This window comes from Psittacula echo, assembly GCF_963264785.1.
Source record: "Psittacula echo genome assembly, chromosome: 4".
Lineage (NCBI taxonomy): Eukaryota > Metazoa > Chordata > Aves > Psittaciformes > Psittacidae > Psittacula > Psittacula echo.
The window spans coordinates 80,749,927-80,768,766 of NC_137738.1; the positions used below are offsets into that span (position 1 = coordinate 80,749,927).

Genomic DNA, 18,840 nt, shown 5'->3' on the forward strand with positions numbered 1-18,840 from the left:
GGAAGTCTACTTCACTATACTCCACGTGAAATTCTCAGTGCTTGGACGTATGAAGTTGGGAGCAATGGGAAATGAAATGAACCTCCTAACAAGAAGCAGCAACTCTTCAATCCAGTAATACTGAGGCAAAAGAAAGGCAGTGCACTGAGGTTTACCCCATCCAGGTCTGAATTCTGTTGTTAAATGCTCTGCCAATTTCTATTCAATACTACTTATCCTGGTCAACCACTCTTAGGGGGGCTTCTTGGTGGAGTAGTAATGAATTTCTACAGTTCACTTGTCTGCATAGAGGTCGTGCTGTGCCTGGCAGTAGTCTCCACTGCCCTTCAGAAACTCCATAAATGTGTGACCAAGAACACCACAGAACTGCTGTAAAGAGAAAGGAAAACAAACAAACAAACAAACAAACAAACAAAAAGTATAATGAGCACAGGTGAAGTGAGGTTGTTTTGAAGACACCAAGCATTATAAAATTAGAAATTAAAATCAGGGCAGCTAAGCAGTTTCACAAGTTTTATTTTTTAATCCAAGAATTAGGTTTGCACAAGAATCCCATTAACCTTTCTTAGCAAGGATTACTTGAAAATAAATGCATTTAATTAATACGAAGTTTGCATGTAGGGTTGTTTCAACACCAGAAATGGAAATGTATTAAAATATCAATTCAAATGTGATAAACATTGCAAGAAGACACCAAGTTTCAAGAAACCCTGTATTTATATGAAGCATAGCTTTTGCAGGGTACCCATACAACAGTATTTTACATTCTGAATTGGGAGACATACAACACGTACTAAAGTTATACTAACCTTAAGCAGTCCCATGAAGGCAAGGATGAGATTCCTTGTTTGATACTCAAGCTGAGTATCAAACAATTTCTAGTGTTTAAAAAAATCTACCAGTCTCTACATAGATGTAGAATCACTTGTCTTAAAGGCAAAAGACTTACTTGGCATATAAGCATCATTAATTCACATACAGAACAGCCAGTTAAAAAAAAATTAAAAATTCACCTAAATCCAGCTGTCGCAAATAGGAGGCTGTGGAAGCAAATGCAAGGTCTTTGTGGGCTAACAAAAAACTGTGATCTTCTGAACATTTTTCGAGACTTTCAGGTCACACAGATTTCTGACTAAAGAATGTTTCACACATTAAAGGCTGAAGACTCATGGCAACCTCCATGTGCCTTTAACTGCCTTTTTACACTACGACTTTATTAATATTCCAAGATAGTGGTCACAGTCTAGCTAAAAACATGCAATATCAGTTCTTTCCCTTCATAAATCTAGTTTCTAGCAAACACAAGCTGTAACTTCACTGTAGCAGTGTTCAGATTTTTTTTTTTAAAACTACAAGCGAGCTCTGCGCATCCATCCACATATATAATCAGTGCAAGCGTACATGAGAAAATAAGAAGAGACATTATTTCAGTGCTCTACACTCAAACCCTCCCATTCAAAAGACTATGAAAGCAGCAGCCTGTGCTGAAAAGCTTTCCAATCATGAGAAAGCAAATTAAGACAACTATACAGTAAGTGCTGGTAATAACCAGTATCTTCATTCACTTTCCCAAAGGGCAGGAAGAAAAAGTGACATGCAAATAAATCATGGTCATTAACTGCCATCTAGGATTTGAAGTTAGTCCAAGATTCCACTACAGGCATTAAACCATATACTGTAAGACTACAGTGAGTCTACTATCTAACAAAAACTATTATTAAGCAGAAGTCACAACAGACCAATAGTTTAATAATTGTTGAGTTTTCTAAGAGGTATAGAATCATAGAATAGCTGTTGAAAGGGACCTTTAAAGGTCATCTAGGTATCTTGGCAGTGTAAGAATTCTTAAAGACGACTATAATTTAAAGAATTGCAGCAGTGTTTTATGTTGTAGACATAGCTTTGCTCTGTTCGTAAGTCCAGAGAAGAGGAAGCTCAGTAACAGAGTAGTAGTAACAGAAAAGATCAGAATCATCAGGAGACTGGACTGTAACAGATGGACAATGTTGCAAAAGACCTCTAAAAAAATGCAGACCGAACACAATCAGGCATCTGTTTCATGCTTTTAGACAGCTTCCCTGTAAGAAGTTTTAAGGCTTCAACAAGCAAACAAACAAAATCCACAACAACAAAACAAACCAAACAAACCACAGGAGCAAAACCACAGAAAAGACCAAAAAAAAACAACAGCCCAAACAAACAAAACCTGCTAACAAATACAAGAAACTAATGAGACAATTAGATATGCACTAGGTCACCACCCCAGATATTACCATATCTATTTCTGTATGGGTTGTAGAATGAAGGTTTTATTTGTGATAGCTTGAGGAACAGTGAGAAGTCTAAATGTAAAAGGCATGAAAGGAATAAGGAAGACTCTATGAAGTCAAATGCCAACAGAGTAACAGGAACCAGGATAATTGAGACTCAGACCTCCAAGAATCATGATCTGACACACCAGCCATGCCCTAGCAGAAGGTAGCTGTGTATTAAAAAGGCTCCTAGGAGCAGACTTAAGGAACACCTAAAATAGTAACTAAAAAAAAAAAAGACCAAAAGTTAGCTTATTTAAAGTCACTTTAAATTAGTTTAAGTAGCAGAACAGCATAAAAGGACAGGACAGCTTTAAGCAGATAGAGCTGCCCAAGGTCTTGTGCCGCTTTTCACATGCTCATTGCAGATCTTATGTTTATCTCTTCTAAGACTGCTAAGAGGAGCCATAGCCAGTCTTTCTCCCTGGTAGAGTGAAGGTTGTTGGAAACAGAAATACATGCAAGTGAGCTCAAGGAGATAGAATGAGGTCACTAAGGTAAATAAAAGACCTTTCAATCTGCAAGATGGAGATTTTTGGGGAGGAAAGAATGTAGAGTAATTGTAAACAGTAAATATGACCCCATACTGAGGAAGGTAGGAAGTAAGATGTAATCAGGATTCATCCAGCCCGGTAGGCATGCTGCCATTAGCACATTAGTACAATTAGGAGTACTCAGTACTATACCAGACAAACTGATCACAGGGGTAAACAGGAAGACAGACAGCAAAGCATTAGTCAAGTAATAAATCCTACTTTTTAAATGCAGATTGTTAATCATATCTAGAAACTGGGTGCAAAGTTCAAATTCTTATACAAAGCTGAAGCAAGTATATTACACAATATTAAGCTTGAGTTCTCACTGTTTGCCTTGGCAACTGCTGCTGCCCCAGTATAAAGGAACAAAGCTCACATTTTCCTTTGATGTGAATACCACCACTTCTCATCATTTCTAGTCAGAAGGCTCCACATGCAGACCAATTTCTTCGGCCAGTGACACACTGTACTATCCTTAAGGCGGCTTTGCTAACCAAGTTTAGTTCTGTTCTGAGAGTCAAATGAAAATTAAAGACAAGTAGTACCCTGGCACACTGTTCGTGTTATGGCACTAAGCCAGAGTAGTAGGCTTCACCCTTCAGCAAAAAGACTTGGAGGATAAGAAATCAGCTATAAAAAGTGTTGTATTAATTAGGACCACTTCAGGCTTAGAAAAAACTCAAATTACATGAGCAAACTTTTGAGAAGCTTGGAAATACACTTTTAAATTACTTTATTGTCTGAGACAGTGAACTAGTTGGTAGGTAAGCTATCAAAAAAGTCAAGATAGTGTATGTAAGCATAAGGCTGCAGAAGTGAAACTCAAATGCAGAGTATTGTATGCTTAACAGCAACTCATCATTTGTACCATCAAGCTGGGTATTCCAGCATATTCCTTACAATTTACATGAGTTTTCCTTGAGGAAAATTAACACATCAGGGGTTTGGAAATAAAAGCAGCTGTTCCTACCAGTAACTGAAAGCCAAACATTTAGGCTGTTAGACCCATCAAAATAAACTTGGAAAACAAAACTAAGGTTAATACACCAGGACCACCTACTAAGAGAAGGTATCCTGTCCAATATGGGATAAAGTAATGTTAATTATAATTGTACCATCTACCATCATTTATGCTAGGAAAAGTTAGAGAATTTAAGCAAGAGGAATTCCTCTTGAAAAGAAAAGCTTTAATTCATGTCTTTCTTTAGGGCTGGAAGCTAAAGTATCTGTCTTCATTGACAAGCATATTCAGTTGCGTGTTAATTCTGGGTTTGAAACAATCACTTGTGTCTAGCAAAAACTGTTTATGAAAGTAACAAGTAACTTACTAGATCGTTACTGACAGGTGGAAAGCAGAGAGGTATATGGTTATCCTATGCTGTTGACATTCTTGTTCACAACTAGGTAGCATCTTGAGAAGCATGCAAACAAAAGTGCTTGTTTACAGTTACATGACACTTCACTCTACCTTCAGAAAATCTGCAAGATGGTTCACAGTTGCTCAATCCACTTGCTCATAGATCAGAAACATTTATACCCAGAACCAACCATGTGCTACCACATTCTCTGAAGTCAAGACCTACCACTTGCTCAACTACTGAAACCACGATCAAAACTAGAAAACTAGAACTACATTTCATTACAGTTTGAGAACACCTGCAAATAAGTTCATTGTTCTAACTTCCTACACAACAAAAAGTTACTGAAAGACTGAGGGACAAATATCCCTTTCTCTTACTACCCAAAACCTAAGTAGCAACTGCTAAGGCAGACAAGGAGAAGTAGGAGGGTAAGGGGTACAAACTGCAGAATCATTACACAAAATAGAGGCACATCATTAGGTATTGTTGACATGATGGGTCTCTTATCTACTGGGCACATGAATGCCTGTATTATGATATCCATGGTGATAACACTATCCATTCTGGACCAGAGAAAGCGACCGATGACCTAAGAAAATAACATTAATGTATCACAGAGGGGAGATTCCAAAGGTTTTATCATAAATTTGTTGCCAACGTGTTCTGTGAACAAGGATGTTTCTTGTGATTCAAGAATGCAGTTTAGGGGGAAGAAAAAATTATCTCAAAGCTTCCTGTCTAACAAGTCAATACAGCTTCCAGAGATGATAAAACTGAGGCCATGTGGTTGTGTTTCTAGTTCTGCTTGGACCAAGAAAAAAAACCCCAAAACCACCAACCTCCACCCTCCTCAACTAACCAGCCAAAAAAATCCCACAAAGAAGCTTCAGCAGATATTGGGAAAAAATAATAAATCACAGAAATAACGCACTTGTCTAGTGCAGCCTCCTGAGTTTCTGAAAGCAGACTCTCAAAATGACTTAACGCTGTCACTTCAATAGCAAATGACATAAACCCTGTCATTCTACTCAAGAATTACTCCATTATGTTTAAAGCAGTAACATGAGAAATTTAGCATATACATGCAAAGACAGTTATTGCTCTATTTTACTGAGTCTAATAAGGGTATGAGTGCCAAACAAGAAGCTTAATCTGTGAAAAAAAAACTGTAAGGAGTTACAGATTTACGTTTAACACAGAAGTACCTCTTGTATTGATCTGAGAGAGTGAATTCTAGTTTGGCGGGTTTTTTTTTGTTTTGGTGGGTTTTTTTTTTAAATAAAGTTATAATCTGCTACTTAGATTGTTCAGAATTCAGTAATACTCTGATCTGGGTGCTCTGGTTAATCTTTAAGAGAACAAGTGATCACTTATCGTCAGCCCACACACTGGGACAGATCCAGCACTCTTACCTGGCATGTATTCTGTCAGAATAGGAAGGTTGCACAAGATAGAAGTTATTAGATAAGGCTAAATGCTATTTATTTACTGCCTTACTGACACATTTAGTTTCGATAGGACACTGACATCCTTCTTTGGCTCCTGCTCTGTCACTCATTTTTCTTTCTCACTCTCTTATTTCCTCCCATAGCCGTGCAATTTTGTGCTGCTTCTTTTACATTTTCCCCAAAACAATTCTGTTCCTGTACAACAATTTCAAAACCCTTTGCTGTTCCATCAATGGAATAGTAAGAACTGACATTTAAGTGTCACCTTCATGTTTTTTGATTTCACAGTTTTACGAGATTACAAGGAGACAGTGTTCATACATCTGAGTCACTCACTGCTTGGGAAAGACTCTGCAGATGCAGGAAACATATTGGAAAGGTGTCTACAGCAGTAGTAAGAAACACTAGAATTGCAGGACCCTCATGCTACAGAGACTGTGCATTTGTCAGCTCGTAACATTTGCTATGTGCATGGCTGGTTATGAGACCACAACCAAGATCTGCACATAACCACCACTAATCCTGTTTCTATTACTGTAGATTACTTGATTTTCATAATGCTTTGTCTTTCTTGCTTCCCCACTTTTGAAGGACTTACTACCACCAGCAAGCCTTGCATTGTTTGTGCACTGCAGTCACAGATGATAGGCAGCAACTGGCACCGAGACTACCTGGGAGGGGGAAGGGAGAGCAGGGAGTTAGCAAGCAGATGAAGAACGCAAACACTTCAGATGCTGAAACCGTGATCCACCTCCGGAAGAAAATGCCTTCCTCGAAAAGCCAGAGGGCAATATCTTACAAGCAGCTTCGGTCAAAATTTGGCCGCGTTTGTGAGCTTCTGAGGGATAATGGCACACTGTTGCAGAGACATCCACTTCAACGTGTACTTAAGTGACTCCTCTGCGGACTTTTCATCCGGCCGAAGAGCCATGTAAAAGCCCGGCCTGAACAAGGCCTGCTGCATACGGGAGTTCATGCATACCCCACCTCTGCTGCGTAAAACTCATTTCGGAAAGGATTCACGTCCACCCGAGGACGCCGGAGACAAAGCAGCAGCTCGGCCGCCCCCGCCCCGGCCGCACACGTGGGGCCACGGCGGGGGGCGAGAACCGGCTGCCCCAGCAACCAGCCGCATGGCCCTGCCACGCTCGCCATCGCACCACCGGGCTGGCGGGCAACCACGGGCAAGCCCCGGCTTGCCCGTTAAGACCCAGGCCCCGGCCGCCCCCAGCGTAGCATCAGCCTTGGGTCGCCGGCCTCCCGACCTGCCCGTCTCTCCCCGGTGAGAAGCCGCTGTCCCGGCCGTGACACCGCCCAGCGGGCCGAGCCGTCGCCCCAGCTGCGGCGGTCACGGGTTCGCATCACGCTTCTATCAGGCTCCCGACGCGGAGCCATCTTGTCCCCCGGAGCCGCCGCCCGGCCCTGGCCTCCCCCCGGCAGGGGGCTCCCGGTTCCCACCACTGCCGGCCTGACACGAGTCCTGGGGCGCTGGGACCCCGGCGGCAGAGGCGCTGCCCTCCCCGGCGGCCGCCCGCGTAGACCTGCCCGACAGACGCCACCAGACAGACACCGGCGGTGGAGAATGCCGGGCCGGCGGGAGGGGCCGGCAGCAGCCAGGATCACAAAGCGGCTTTGTGCCCAGGCCGGGCCGCTCGGGAGCTGCGGAGAGGTCGCCCTCTGCTTCTCTCCCGGCAGAAAAGAAGAAACGGACACCGTCAGGCGTGAGAAGAAGCTAAGGGGCGCCAGAAGGGCCGAGCCCCGCCACACCGGGGCTGGCTTCCTCGCCTCTCCTGTAGCCCGGCCCTGAGAGCAGCCGCCGGGAGCCGGCGTGGCCCGGGCGACAGAACAAAGAAACATGGAGGAAACGGGGAAGGCAGAAGGAAAGGGGGAGGAGAGGCGAGGTAGCGGGTCAGACGCGGACTGCCTGAGGACCTCACAGCCGGCGGGGATAGGGACCGGGGGAGGCGGGCGGGGGGCGCGGACGTGCGGGCGACACTCACAGGAATATGGTTACTCATTGAAGACTGTAGCCTGATCATACAGCCGGGGTGCGGGCGCCACCGCCGGGGGCAGGAGGAGCAGAACCAGGAGGACGCGGAGGCGCTGGAGGCCGCGGAGCTGCCGGAGGGGGTTCAGCGGCAAGGCGAGAAAGGACCATACAGCTGCGACGACGGGTGGCTCTGCGGGCTGGCGCGGAGCAGACGCGGCTGCACCAGCAGGGACACTCAGCGCCGCCTCCTGCACTGGCACCCCAGGACCCGCCCTCGCTCGTGGACGTCACCGATGAGCGTTTCTCCCGCCCAATTAGAGGCGCCGCCAGAGCGTCCGGGGAGGGAGCGAAGCCGCCGGGGGGCGTGGCGCCGGCAGGCTGGGCGGAGACGGGGGGCAGCCGGGAGGCGGAGGCAGCCGGCGAGAACCGGTTAGTGAATGAAGCGGGTGGCGGCGGGGCCGGGTGGGGCGGGGTGTGGCGCGGTGCGGCGCGGTGGGGGCAGAGCGGGACGCGGGGGAAGCGTCTGCGGGGTTGGGCTGGAGCCACCCTGCGCGGGAGCCGCTCTCCCCGCCGGCGGCTTCGCCTTGAACCACCCGGCGCGGCCTCCGGCTCCCTCGGGGTGGCGAGTTCTAGAGGGTTCCCCGCTCCCTGGGCACAGGGCGGTCGATGGGCGCCCCGCAGCCGCTGCGGATCGCCGACTGCAGCTAGCCAGTTCCCGGGTTGGGGGGTGCCTGAGGGCGGGGCGCCCGGCAGGGCTGAGAGGCGGAAATGGTGAGGAGGGAGCGGGGTGGCGTGTTGCGGCACTGCGGCCTCGGAAGTGGACGCTGGTGGAGTCGTCGCGGCTCTGCGTTCTAATCCCTAAGCTCCTTCACGCCCCTGTCGCAAAACCTCTTTTGTGAGTTTAATGCTAGTAGGAAGGTCTTGGTTCATTTTGTCCGCAAATTAGTCTGTGCTTTTGAGACGAAATAAAATCATGGTTTCTGGTTTTATAGGTGGGAGGTCGGCCCAGTAGGGCAGAAGTGGCGTGGGAAACAATATGGACTTTCAGCCTTGCGCTGTCTCGCCCCGCGGAAGCCCCTTCTCAGACACAGGGTTTACTGACACGCGGACGTCTCCAGGATGAAATGCGCAGTGGGAAACACCTGTGGTGTCACCTCCGTGCGTAGCTGGTGGAGGCATGGGAGTCAGTCCCCAGCCAGATACTGCCGGCCTGGAAGACACCTCAGTGTGGGTCAGCGCCAGGTTTATGAAATAACGCTATTTTTAGCTTCAGTTAGACTAGTTACATTTAACTAGTTAAGCCTTTCTTCTGCGTGTTATTTTACTGTCACTCTACACATTACAAAGAGTCTGCAGAAGTTGTTTTTCATCTAGAAAATAAATAGCTCAATTCTGAATTCTTGGCAGTTTGTGTTGGGTTGCACAAAGCATGGCCAGTTTGTGATTTTTCCCAGATTGTCTGATTTTGTATAACCTGCAGAAACCATGGCTTGTACAGGGAGGATTTTCATGGTAACCTACACGAGAGATGTGTTACTCAGTATCTGTATTATCTTTCACTCCACCTGGCTTCAGGTGGGCATAAGCTAATTTCTGACTGGGAGCCATGTCTCTGCTAGGATAATACATTCAGCTTTTCTGGGTTATAAACTACATCTGGGCTGTATTTATTTACATTTGAGTGTTTTTATTTTCTGACTGACTCTGGGCTTCTGTCTGATGAAGTTGCAGCTGTTTCCACTTCTCCATGTAAAGCTTCTTGAAACTATGCACAGAATCCTACCAAATAATAAGATGATCCCAAGGTTAATGGCTGCTTGGAATAATGTGGGGTTTTTTGGTGGGTTTTTTTTGTTGGTTTTTTTTGTTGGTGGTTTGTTTTTTTTTTTTTGGTGGTGGTTACAGTGTTAGGAAGCTTTTTAGGGAAGGAGAAAAAGTCAGTGCAGCTCCACTCATCAGTCAAGTTTGAAGAGTGCTCTGAATAGAGTTCTGAGACAGATCAAACAGTTCTTTACCTGCTTTAATCCACACTGTTGGTTTTTGGTGCTTTTTTTTCCTCCAACAGTGCAAGCTTTTGTTTACTTTTCATTGCAAATTAAATTGATCAGGATTTTAGGATCAAATTACTTTCTGCTACAACATCCTTTCAGTGCTGTGGCACAGTAGGTTGGAAATAAAAGAGTCACTGGCAGTTTCTTTGAAACAGTATACTCTAAGAAGAAGGGATTTAGATCAGAAAGCTTTTAGTCTAAAACCATGTGATTTGGTGGTTTGTTTTTTTTTCTTTTTAATACAAAAGAATGCCTGTGTCATTTTAACTATTTAAGATTAATTTGTATTGTGATAGTCCCTATCTGGACCCCCTAGTTGTGATTAATTATGTCGTACTAGTTGGTACTTAAGATGCAGTTCCTGTGTTTTACACTGTGAGGTGACAAGAGTTACATGGCGTGTTACAAGTAGACTACAATAAAGTAGTCCACTATTTCATGTATCATAGGACAGAGAAATATTTATAGGAGAGATAGACAAGTGGATAGTTACAAGGTGCCAGCTAGTGAGCTGGTGAAACAATGTGAGTTGAGGAGGCAGAAAATAATAGGAAGAGAAAAGGCTCCTGAAGAACTTGAAAGATTAAAAAAAAATGCTTGTAAAGAGAAGTGGGGTGAATTCATAAGTAATTGACATTATTAGTCTGAAGAGCAAAGATGTGATCATTACCAGTATTGCGGTATTAGGAAAAATAATACCACTTTTATGATAAGAGGCTATAATAGGGTAGAATTTGAATATATTTTTGAAGCAGTGTGAGTCAAAAATAAAATCTGGGCATTGCCTGAATGTCTAGCCCTTACCTAGTCGACTATAACTAGTATTTTTTGAAAGTTTTAATAGGAAGTTGTGCATTAAACCGGTGAATTTAAAAAATACCGCATTTCAAAAATCATAATGGTAAGATCTACCTTATGATTACTTTGTTTTGTTTCAGAAAACCTGGTGTTTTGTAATCCCTGATAATTTGATGTTGCCTTATTCTCTGAAGTACAATAGAGGAAAAGATTCCCTATTCACTTTCTTTATGTAAAAGTCTATATACTTTATATGCTCTTTTAGCCATTTTTGTCAGTAAGCAGAATCCTAATGTAATTAGGAAGCAATTTTTTTTGAATTTCTGATCATCTTTGTCAACTTTCATGTACTTCCAAAAAATATATTATATTATTGACTTGAGGCAGAAGTAGAAGTAGTCTTCAGCATGCAGTCACACAGTGCCCATGCATCACTTTGAAGTGGTTTGTATTAATTTCTTGCTAGTACATGTGTTCTGGTTTGAGAATGCCATTCCTATGGGATTTATGAAAGTTAAGCTTTAAAATATTGCTCTTATGTTTGAAATGTGTATCTATATGTATCAACTAATGTATTACACAAAGACTAAATAAAAATTCTGATTTTTAATGTGCTTGTTTTTCACAGACACTTAACTTCCTGAGTCCGTCTAGACAGAAATCAGTTGCACCCATTTAGGTGAGTCTTGTGTATCATAACATGAGGGCAAAAAACCCCAAGCAATTGTATACTGGAAAGAAATAAAAGAATCTGAATTTGTTAAAGTATCAGTTGAATGTAGTTTAACTGTAGTTTCAGTGTGTTTATGTGGACTAATCCTATTTTAAATTTGATTGCAGTCAGTTTTATATAGATACAGATGTCATGTCTATTACTAGTATGGAGTTGCAAGTTGTATGGACAAAAATACAGTTTTGAATTGTATGATTTGTGCAGTGCGCCACCTTCTATCTTGTGGTGGGGGGGTTAGAATTAGATGACCTTTAAGGTCCCTTCTGACCCAAACCATTCTGTGATTCTGTGAATTAACTTACTTAAGGGTTTGTTGGTTAGATTTTTGATTTGCCAATATTAATGGTAGCTTTTTTGTGGTGAAATTTCTGAAAGCTGTGTTTATACCCATGTCATGTCAATGTTTAAAAAAGTTAAGTGAGTTGACTATGACTGGGTTAGACTGTTGTCTAACAGAAAACTCATGTGACTAAGCTGATTAAAACAAAAAGAATTAAAGTATAAGAATATATTTAATGCAAATCAACAGTTCTAGGGAAAATTGCTGTTGTAAAGAAAGCTGACTTAATGCTTTGATAAGATTGCAAGATTGGCATAGAAGTAACTACATAGCTGTAACACTAAATGTTCAAGTTTTCAAACAGTTTTATCAAAGGAGTGTAATCAAAGATCACTGAGAAAAACCAAGCGTGACTGATGCAAAGACTAATTAATAGCAAGTAGCAATAATTTCAGTGTAGTTTTGTGGAGTAATCTATATTTTTTTTAGTAATTCGGATTCACTTGAAAGTGTAATTTTAGTATAAACACTTGCGAAGTCAAACACCTAGAACCAGGTACACAAGCAAGAATTAAAAGGTTTTAAGAATGTTTCTGTTACTCTCAAAAGGGTCCAGGGATTTTAATGCACAAGTAAGCCAATATGGACTGTCAGGGCAGTGCTGTGGTAACAGTAAAAATGATTCTTATGTGATCCTTAGATATATAACCTGAAATTATGGGGAGTAGAAGGTTTTTTATTTATTAATAGCATCTATACTAGCTATTGAAATACCAGGCTGTTGACCACAGCCTTCTCAAGTTACCTTATTTTCTGTTCTAAAAAACCTCCCAACTCAAGAGTATCTGTGTGGCATTTTTCATGTGCCCTATTACCTACTCCTTTACACTTACCACTGCTACTCTTAGCACTTTTTCTCACATTTTGTTCCACCTGGAAATTCTGCTTTTAATGTTTCTAAGCTTCATTAATACTTACAATTTAACTAGCTGCTTCTTTATATTTTTCCAGTGATAATAATTTCTTTGTGTATATAAAATTCTTATAAATTACTTTGTTTGTTGCTCATGTCAATTTTCACTATGTCAGCTTCATTTCTGTGGCTGGTCTCATTTATTGTCCCCTCTAACATATTTTCTTCTTTATTGTTTGACGGATGTTTTCAGTTGTAGTCTGTTTTCAAACTGCTTAATTTTGATCAGTCCTTTAAAAAGTCTCATGATTGTTAAATGTTAATTCATTTTTCTCCTGTGTCCAGGTTTTGCTCAACTGTGCAGTCAGGAAACCTGTTCTGTTTCCATGGCTTGAACTCGCATGGTTACGACATGCCTCTGAGCCTTCTGCTGCTGGCATATAGTACCTAAGGAACGCTTCTAGCAAGATTGATGGGACAGACATGCTCTATGCTACAAGAGGGAGCTGCTCTGCTGTGGAAATTTCTGTGCAGATCTGCTGAAGATAATTTTGATGTATTTGTGGTTCTGAGTGGAATGAACTGGTTGAAGAGTGGTACGCTCTTCATTATTGTGGGAAATTTATGTGTGTTGCTCTAGCACGTTACCAAAACTGAAAGATTATACAGTGGACTCCTATTTGTTTGGGTTCTTCGGCCATGCATATTTAAAAAAAATAATCAGAATTCATTACGAGGATTTAGCACAGATCCTTTCACCTCTTAGTGTAATAGGGCGCTTTATATACAAGATGTGGTATGCTAAACATTTCTCGTATAACATCATGATCTTGGGATAGATCTTGTCCATATGCTTTAGTGATGAGTTGGTTTCTATTTTCAGCTCACAAAACTGCTGGGTTTGGAAGAGAAGGTCTTTTCCGTTTCTCTCTGGAACTCTGGTCAGGAACTGGTTAGAGGGAATAGAGAACTACTACTGATACTTCACAAACACAATCAAACATTGTGAAACCCCTTTTCAGTTATTTATTAGGAAAATTCAATGAATTACTCATGTTACTTCTATCTGTTCAATGGAAGAATTGTTTCCGTAAAGGACTGTCTGCCCTGTATCTGTTAAAACTTTGGAGGTCTGCTAGAGAAGGATTTTTCATGACTGAAGAAGTTGTGCTCTTTTATAGGCACATGTTGTAATTGTCACTCAGCAGGTTTAACATTCATGATTTGCACTTAGGCAACATACAATTCAAACAGATGGTATTTAAGTAATACAGGAGTAATCCTAAAAATTAATAGTTTCAAAAAAATTGCACAGTATTGCTCACATGTAAGTTTTCTGTTATGCACTTTTACAACATGTCTCCTTATTTACTACTATTAAAGTAGTAAATAATAGTAGGTCTGTCATTAGGAAAGTTGAGCCTTTTGATTTCATTTAAGTTAGGTTTTCTACAATGATTCTTTTTGGAACAGTCCAATGGTCTGACATTCTGAATATGTCATGGCATTTATCTCAGCAAGCTATTCATGCTGACAGCCTGGGAATATTTTCTGAAGATAGCTTAGGGGAGCAAATCAGAGCCTAGCCGTAGGGATGACAAATAGAGCTTTTGGTGCTTATAGTTCTTCATATTTGATATGACCATGTATGTAATAAATTGTGGCATAAAGATCCTATACAGCTGCTGTTACAAAACTGCAATCTAATTCTGATTTTTTTTGTTAATGTCTTTTGACAGCACTATGTTTGAAGGCTGCTAAACTGGTACTTTAATAATAATATCTTTGACATTTAATGACAATTACAAGATGTACTACAATTACAAGGACTGATAACTATTCCCTTTTAAATTTTTTTTTGGGGGGGATGAATGTGAAAATTCACTTACATTCTTGATCTAAAATGTTAACTGCATTTTATTGCCTGGTGTTAACTACTGCAGCTAGAACCAAACAGTGATCTCTGCTGAGCCTCTTCAGATTACTGCAGCCATCAGTCAGTTACTGCGTGTTCATCATCCTCTCCACACTGCGCCTGATTTTTCTTCTCTGATGCTAGGGAGGAATGTTCATTGATTTTTCTGTTTAGCTTTGTTTTTTTGTTGGGGTTTTTTTGTTTGGTTGTTGTTTGTGGTTTTTGTTTGGTTTTTTTTTGTATAGCAAAATATCAGCAGATTACAGACACAGGAAAGCTTTATAGGTCCACTTGTATAACTCAGTCTGTTCTTTTGTCAACTGATATGCTGCACTGTCACTAGATTCAAAGTTTATCTTGTCTTTTACTGTTGGAATTTCATTATTGTTGAAAATTGTTGCCTTTGATTTTAATTCTGAGATTGACAGATAGAAGGCAAAGCTTTGTAACACAAGCTCTGTTGCAATTCTGCTATGTCTTTAGATGCAAGCCTATACCATTAAATTGCAATTAAAATTATTCTGCAAGAAGGAAATTTAGAACATGTCATAGAAAATGTGAAAAGTGTTTACAGATGTTCAGATGGCACATCCTATGTTTCAGTTTGTGAAACTGGGTCTGCCACTGGGCACCACTGAAAAACCCTGTCTCCATTTTTCTTTATGCTCTCCTTTCAGGTATTTATATGCATTGATGGGATTTCCCAGAACATTCTCTTCTCCAGGCTGAAGAGTCCGAGTTTGCTCAGCCTGGCCTCATATGAGAGATGCTTCAATACCTGATCTCTGATTCGCTCTTAGATATCCGCATTTAGAGCTCCATGCACTCAAACTGCTCTTTCATATAAAGGGCAGTTCCTCCTCCTTAGGTCTTCCTAGCCCATCCTTTCTAAAGAGCTGGTATCCCTTCATTCCATATGCCTCCTCAGTATTCAAATGCCTAATTTTTTTAATTGGTGAAATTATAGGATTAGCAAGAAATGTAGGACTGTTCAACAGCACACAGTTTCTGATATCAAATTCTGGTATTTCCACATCTGTCTAATTATAGTCCTATTTGTAGTACTTCTTAGCTTTGTGTTAGTATTTATTCATGCTAAAGTATACACTTTCAGTGAGTCAAACTGTAATATTATAAATATTAAAAATACTTTTCCCCTTTTAACTGTAATGGTAGATGATGTCTCAAGCAAGAATAAATCTAAAAGTAAAGAGTGAATTCTAAAATTACATTGTGATACCCTGAATACCTCTGATGTTTACTGTCCTGTAACATTTAATACAGTCATATGAAAACAATAACTATACTGAAATGAAGCATCTTTGCATTAGAAGTCTCCCTAACAACTTGTGATAGGACGACTGCCTTTGTGCCTGTTGAAACTGTAGATTTTATGTGGGATTGGGTGCCATGTCAAAAGTGATACTCCAAGTCTTGCCAATCTAGAATGACTTTCCTTACCAATGGCTTTATCGTATCACTCATCTGAAAAAATGAACCCTATTAATACCTAAAACCATGTAGGAGTCTGGCTTAGTTTTAAACAGTATCTGTTCCCATACTCTGCCTGATATTTTACTTTGAGGTGTGCTACATACCAAAAGGACTTTAATCCACTTAGCTTGTGGAAACTGATAAAATTGCAGCACAATCAGATATGACTATTGATTAATATATTCAGTCAGTTGACACAGTACATCAAGTATTTCACAGGGCATGATTTTCTGCCTTTCTTCTGCAATATTTCAATACATTCTCTTAACTCATCACCCCAAAGTTAAATGATGATACTGTATTTAAAGTATGAGTTAAGATTGCATGTAGAGTACTTGCAAGCCCTAAGAACATACCTCGATGTTTCAAATTATTCAGTTGAATATAAATTTCTTACATTTCAAGTGAATTTATAGTCTTTAAACCTGTGGGAGGAATTTCTGCTTTTCTTAAGATTAAAACCGATCTGATCCCTTCTGAAGGACAGATGATCAGAATAAAATGGAGCTAGCTAAGAACCTCAGGAAATCATCCAGTCCATTTTGCTGTCACAAAGAGTTATGGGTCAGTATGTGTCATTCCTGACAGATGCTTTTCTCATCTGTCCTGTGTTCCAATAATTGGCATACTACAACCTCTTAAACATCTGTTTCAGTTCTTTGTTATCCCTACCTTAAAATCATTTAGAAACCATGAGGAACAGAAACCATCATCATTTCATTTTTACAGCATTAAAAGGTGCATTTGACCTGAAACGTTTTATGCACTTTTAAGAAAAAATAAATGAAGGGCCTCACATGCTTTCCAAATGCAACTGTGTTGTGGTATTGGCCTAATACTGCAAGGTCAAAGGCACTTGTTAAGGACTACAAGACCATAAATGTAATCCTCTTTTCCACCTTCTGGGATTTGAGCCTGTATCTCTCCGAAGTCTCCCTTAATCCTGAGACTGTACCACATTGTCAGTATATAGTGAGTGACTAGGGCCTCTCAAGCTCTCCTGTTACTCTTCCACTCTCTCACAAGATGTGAAAATCCTTGCTGAACACATGTGCCATACGTGTCTACCTTCTTACTTTTTTGGTCTCTGCCTCACTGATTATTTATGCTTTACATCCATAGTGCAGTGGTATCATTGGTGGCCCAGGTACAGATGGACAGTGATTAAAGAAACAGGATTTTAAGTTAGGTCTGTTTGTTTCTGGATAATTAGTTAAACAGAAGTCTCAAGTTTTCCAGGATAATGCACATAAATTTAACAACTAGTAATTTATGTCTTATTGCTGGATTTAAAAGAGCAAAGAGGTACAGGATATTTCAATCATATTTTAAGCAATTCAGCATAATAAGACTGAAAACTAAAAGGCTGGCAATGAGATTAATGTCAGTTCAGAAGGGACAAATCCCTAGATTGTAGGATTAATGAAGTTCTGTGCTGCAAATATACCTTAGCTGAACTATGGACATAACTTTAGTTAGTGTGACACAAAAAGAATTCTGGATTCTGGTTACTGCCTTCTGGTGGGGGCATTCAGCCAGATTGAAACCTTGTCTTCTGCTGCTCATATAGAAGGTACAATAGCTCAGTCTTTAAAGATCCATTTAAAAATACAGTTTCAACCATACATCGTGTTAAAAAATTGATTTCAGGTATGTATTTCAACAAAGAGTTTACATTTTTAATGCCTTTTAACATGAAATACAGACCTTAGGAGGCACCATTTTCCACCCATTTTGATGTCTGTAATAAATGGTGGCTGCTGATTATCAATGTCAAAGATCTCCCTGTAATTTGGGAGGGAGGTACAATAATCCAAAATTAATTTTACTTGATTTCGTTAGACAAAATATATGATAACTTCTGATTTTGTATGAAGTCCTTTCTAAATTTGAAATATAATTTTTTAAGAACGTGTAAACTAAATATTGAAAGTTGTATTAATGTTTTTAATGGCTCTTTGTCAAAGTTGTTGTTCTGTACTAAATGGTGTAAGAAAGACTTTGCTGATGCCCTCCTTCCTGTGGGTAGTAGTTAGTAATCTGGTTAAAAACAGAGACTTGCTGCATAGTTGCCTTGGTTTTCAGTGAATATTTCCCTAACTTATATGGCCTGAAACCGATATTTTAAAATACATTTCCAAATGTAGTTAAATATTTAAAATATTGAATTCTTTTTTCCCAGACTGTTTCACTGTTTCGCTGTTTCTTCAGCTCTGAACAATAGAAGAAATTTAATAGTTCACAGCACTTTGGTCACAGCTTTGGTCATTTTCTAGAGCAACTAATGGACCATCTGCCTAAATCATTGCTGGAGTTCTGTAGTTTAGTTTCTTCTGAAATTAAGCAAACCCAGTTCCCTCAGTCTTTTGCTCCAGAGTACATATTTTGCTCCTTATCCTGTTCCATCCAGTTAGTCCGACTCCTTCTTTGAAGTTAGATGCTTGAAACAGGATGCAGTACTCAATTTAAGTATCTATCCCTGTCGGTGGGAGCAGAAACACTACTTCACTGTGTTGTCTGCAACACTATTGTTTATGCATCCCAGTATGGCTTACATTTTCACAACAGTAAGACAGTGTTGATTCACCCTGGCTTACAAACCACAGTGACTCCCAGATTCTTTTTTAAAGAATTTCTGTCTAGTCATCTTGCAGTTGTACTTTTGCTAGCCTCTGAGGAGAATTTTGTTAAGCACAATAGTTCTAATTCTGTCATTCAATCTGCTTATGTATGTGCCAAAACATAATATAAAATACAACTGTAATAAATTACTCTTTTATGTGATAATCTAATTTACTGATTTCACATTATTGAATAGTACCAGTTGTAAGGAAAATTTCTGTAGTTTTATACTCCATCACCCCTCCCTTTGGACAATGAACTATTAATTTTCTTTAAACAAAAATGTTTAAAGTTTCTCAAGTGCTTCTGTACCCATCTTACTTTAGTTTCATCAATAAATTTTTCTTTGCTTGAAATAAAGTCTCATGGAAGTATCAAAAAACTTCT

At 40.4% G+C, this 18,840-nt stretch overlaps 1 protein-coding gene across 1 annotated transcript; it reads right to left on the reverse strand.

Moving 5' to 3' along the window:
* Nucleotides 1-228: 228 nt before the first annotated feature.
* Nucleotides 229-7,789, reverse strand: LOC308219676 (uncharacterized protein). The gene is made up of 2 exons (XM_080614967.1): nt 7,658-7,789; nt 229-369 (listed from the first exon to the last, which is right to left on the reverse strand). The coding sequence occupies exons 1-2, from the start codon at nt 7,694-7,696 to the stop codon at nt 274-276; spliced, it is 135 nt and encodes a 44-aa protein (XP_080471093.1). The 5' UTR covers nt 7,697-7,789; the 3' UTR covers nt 229-273.
* Between the last annotated feature and the right edge of the window lie 11,051 nt (nt 7,790-18,840).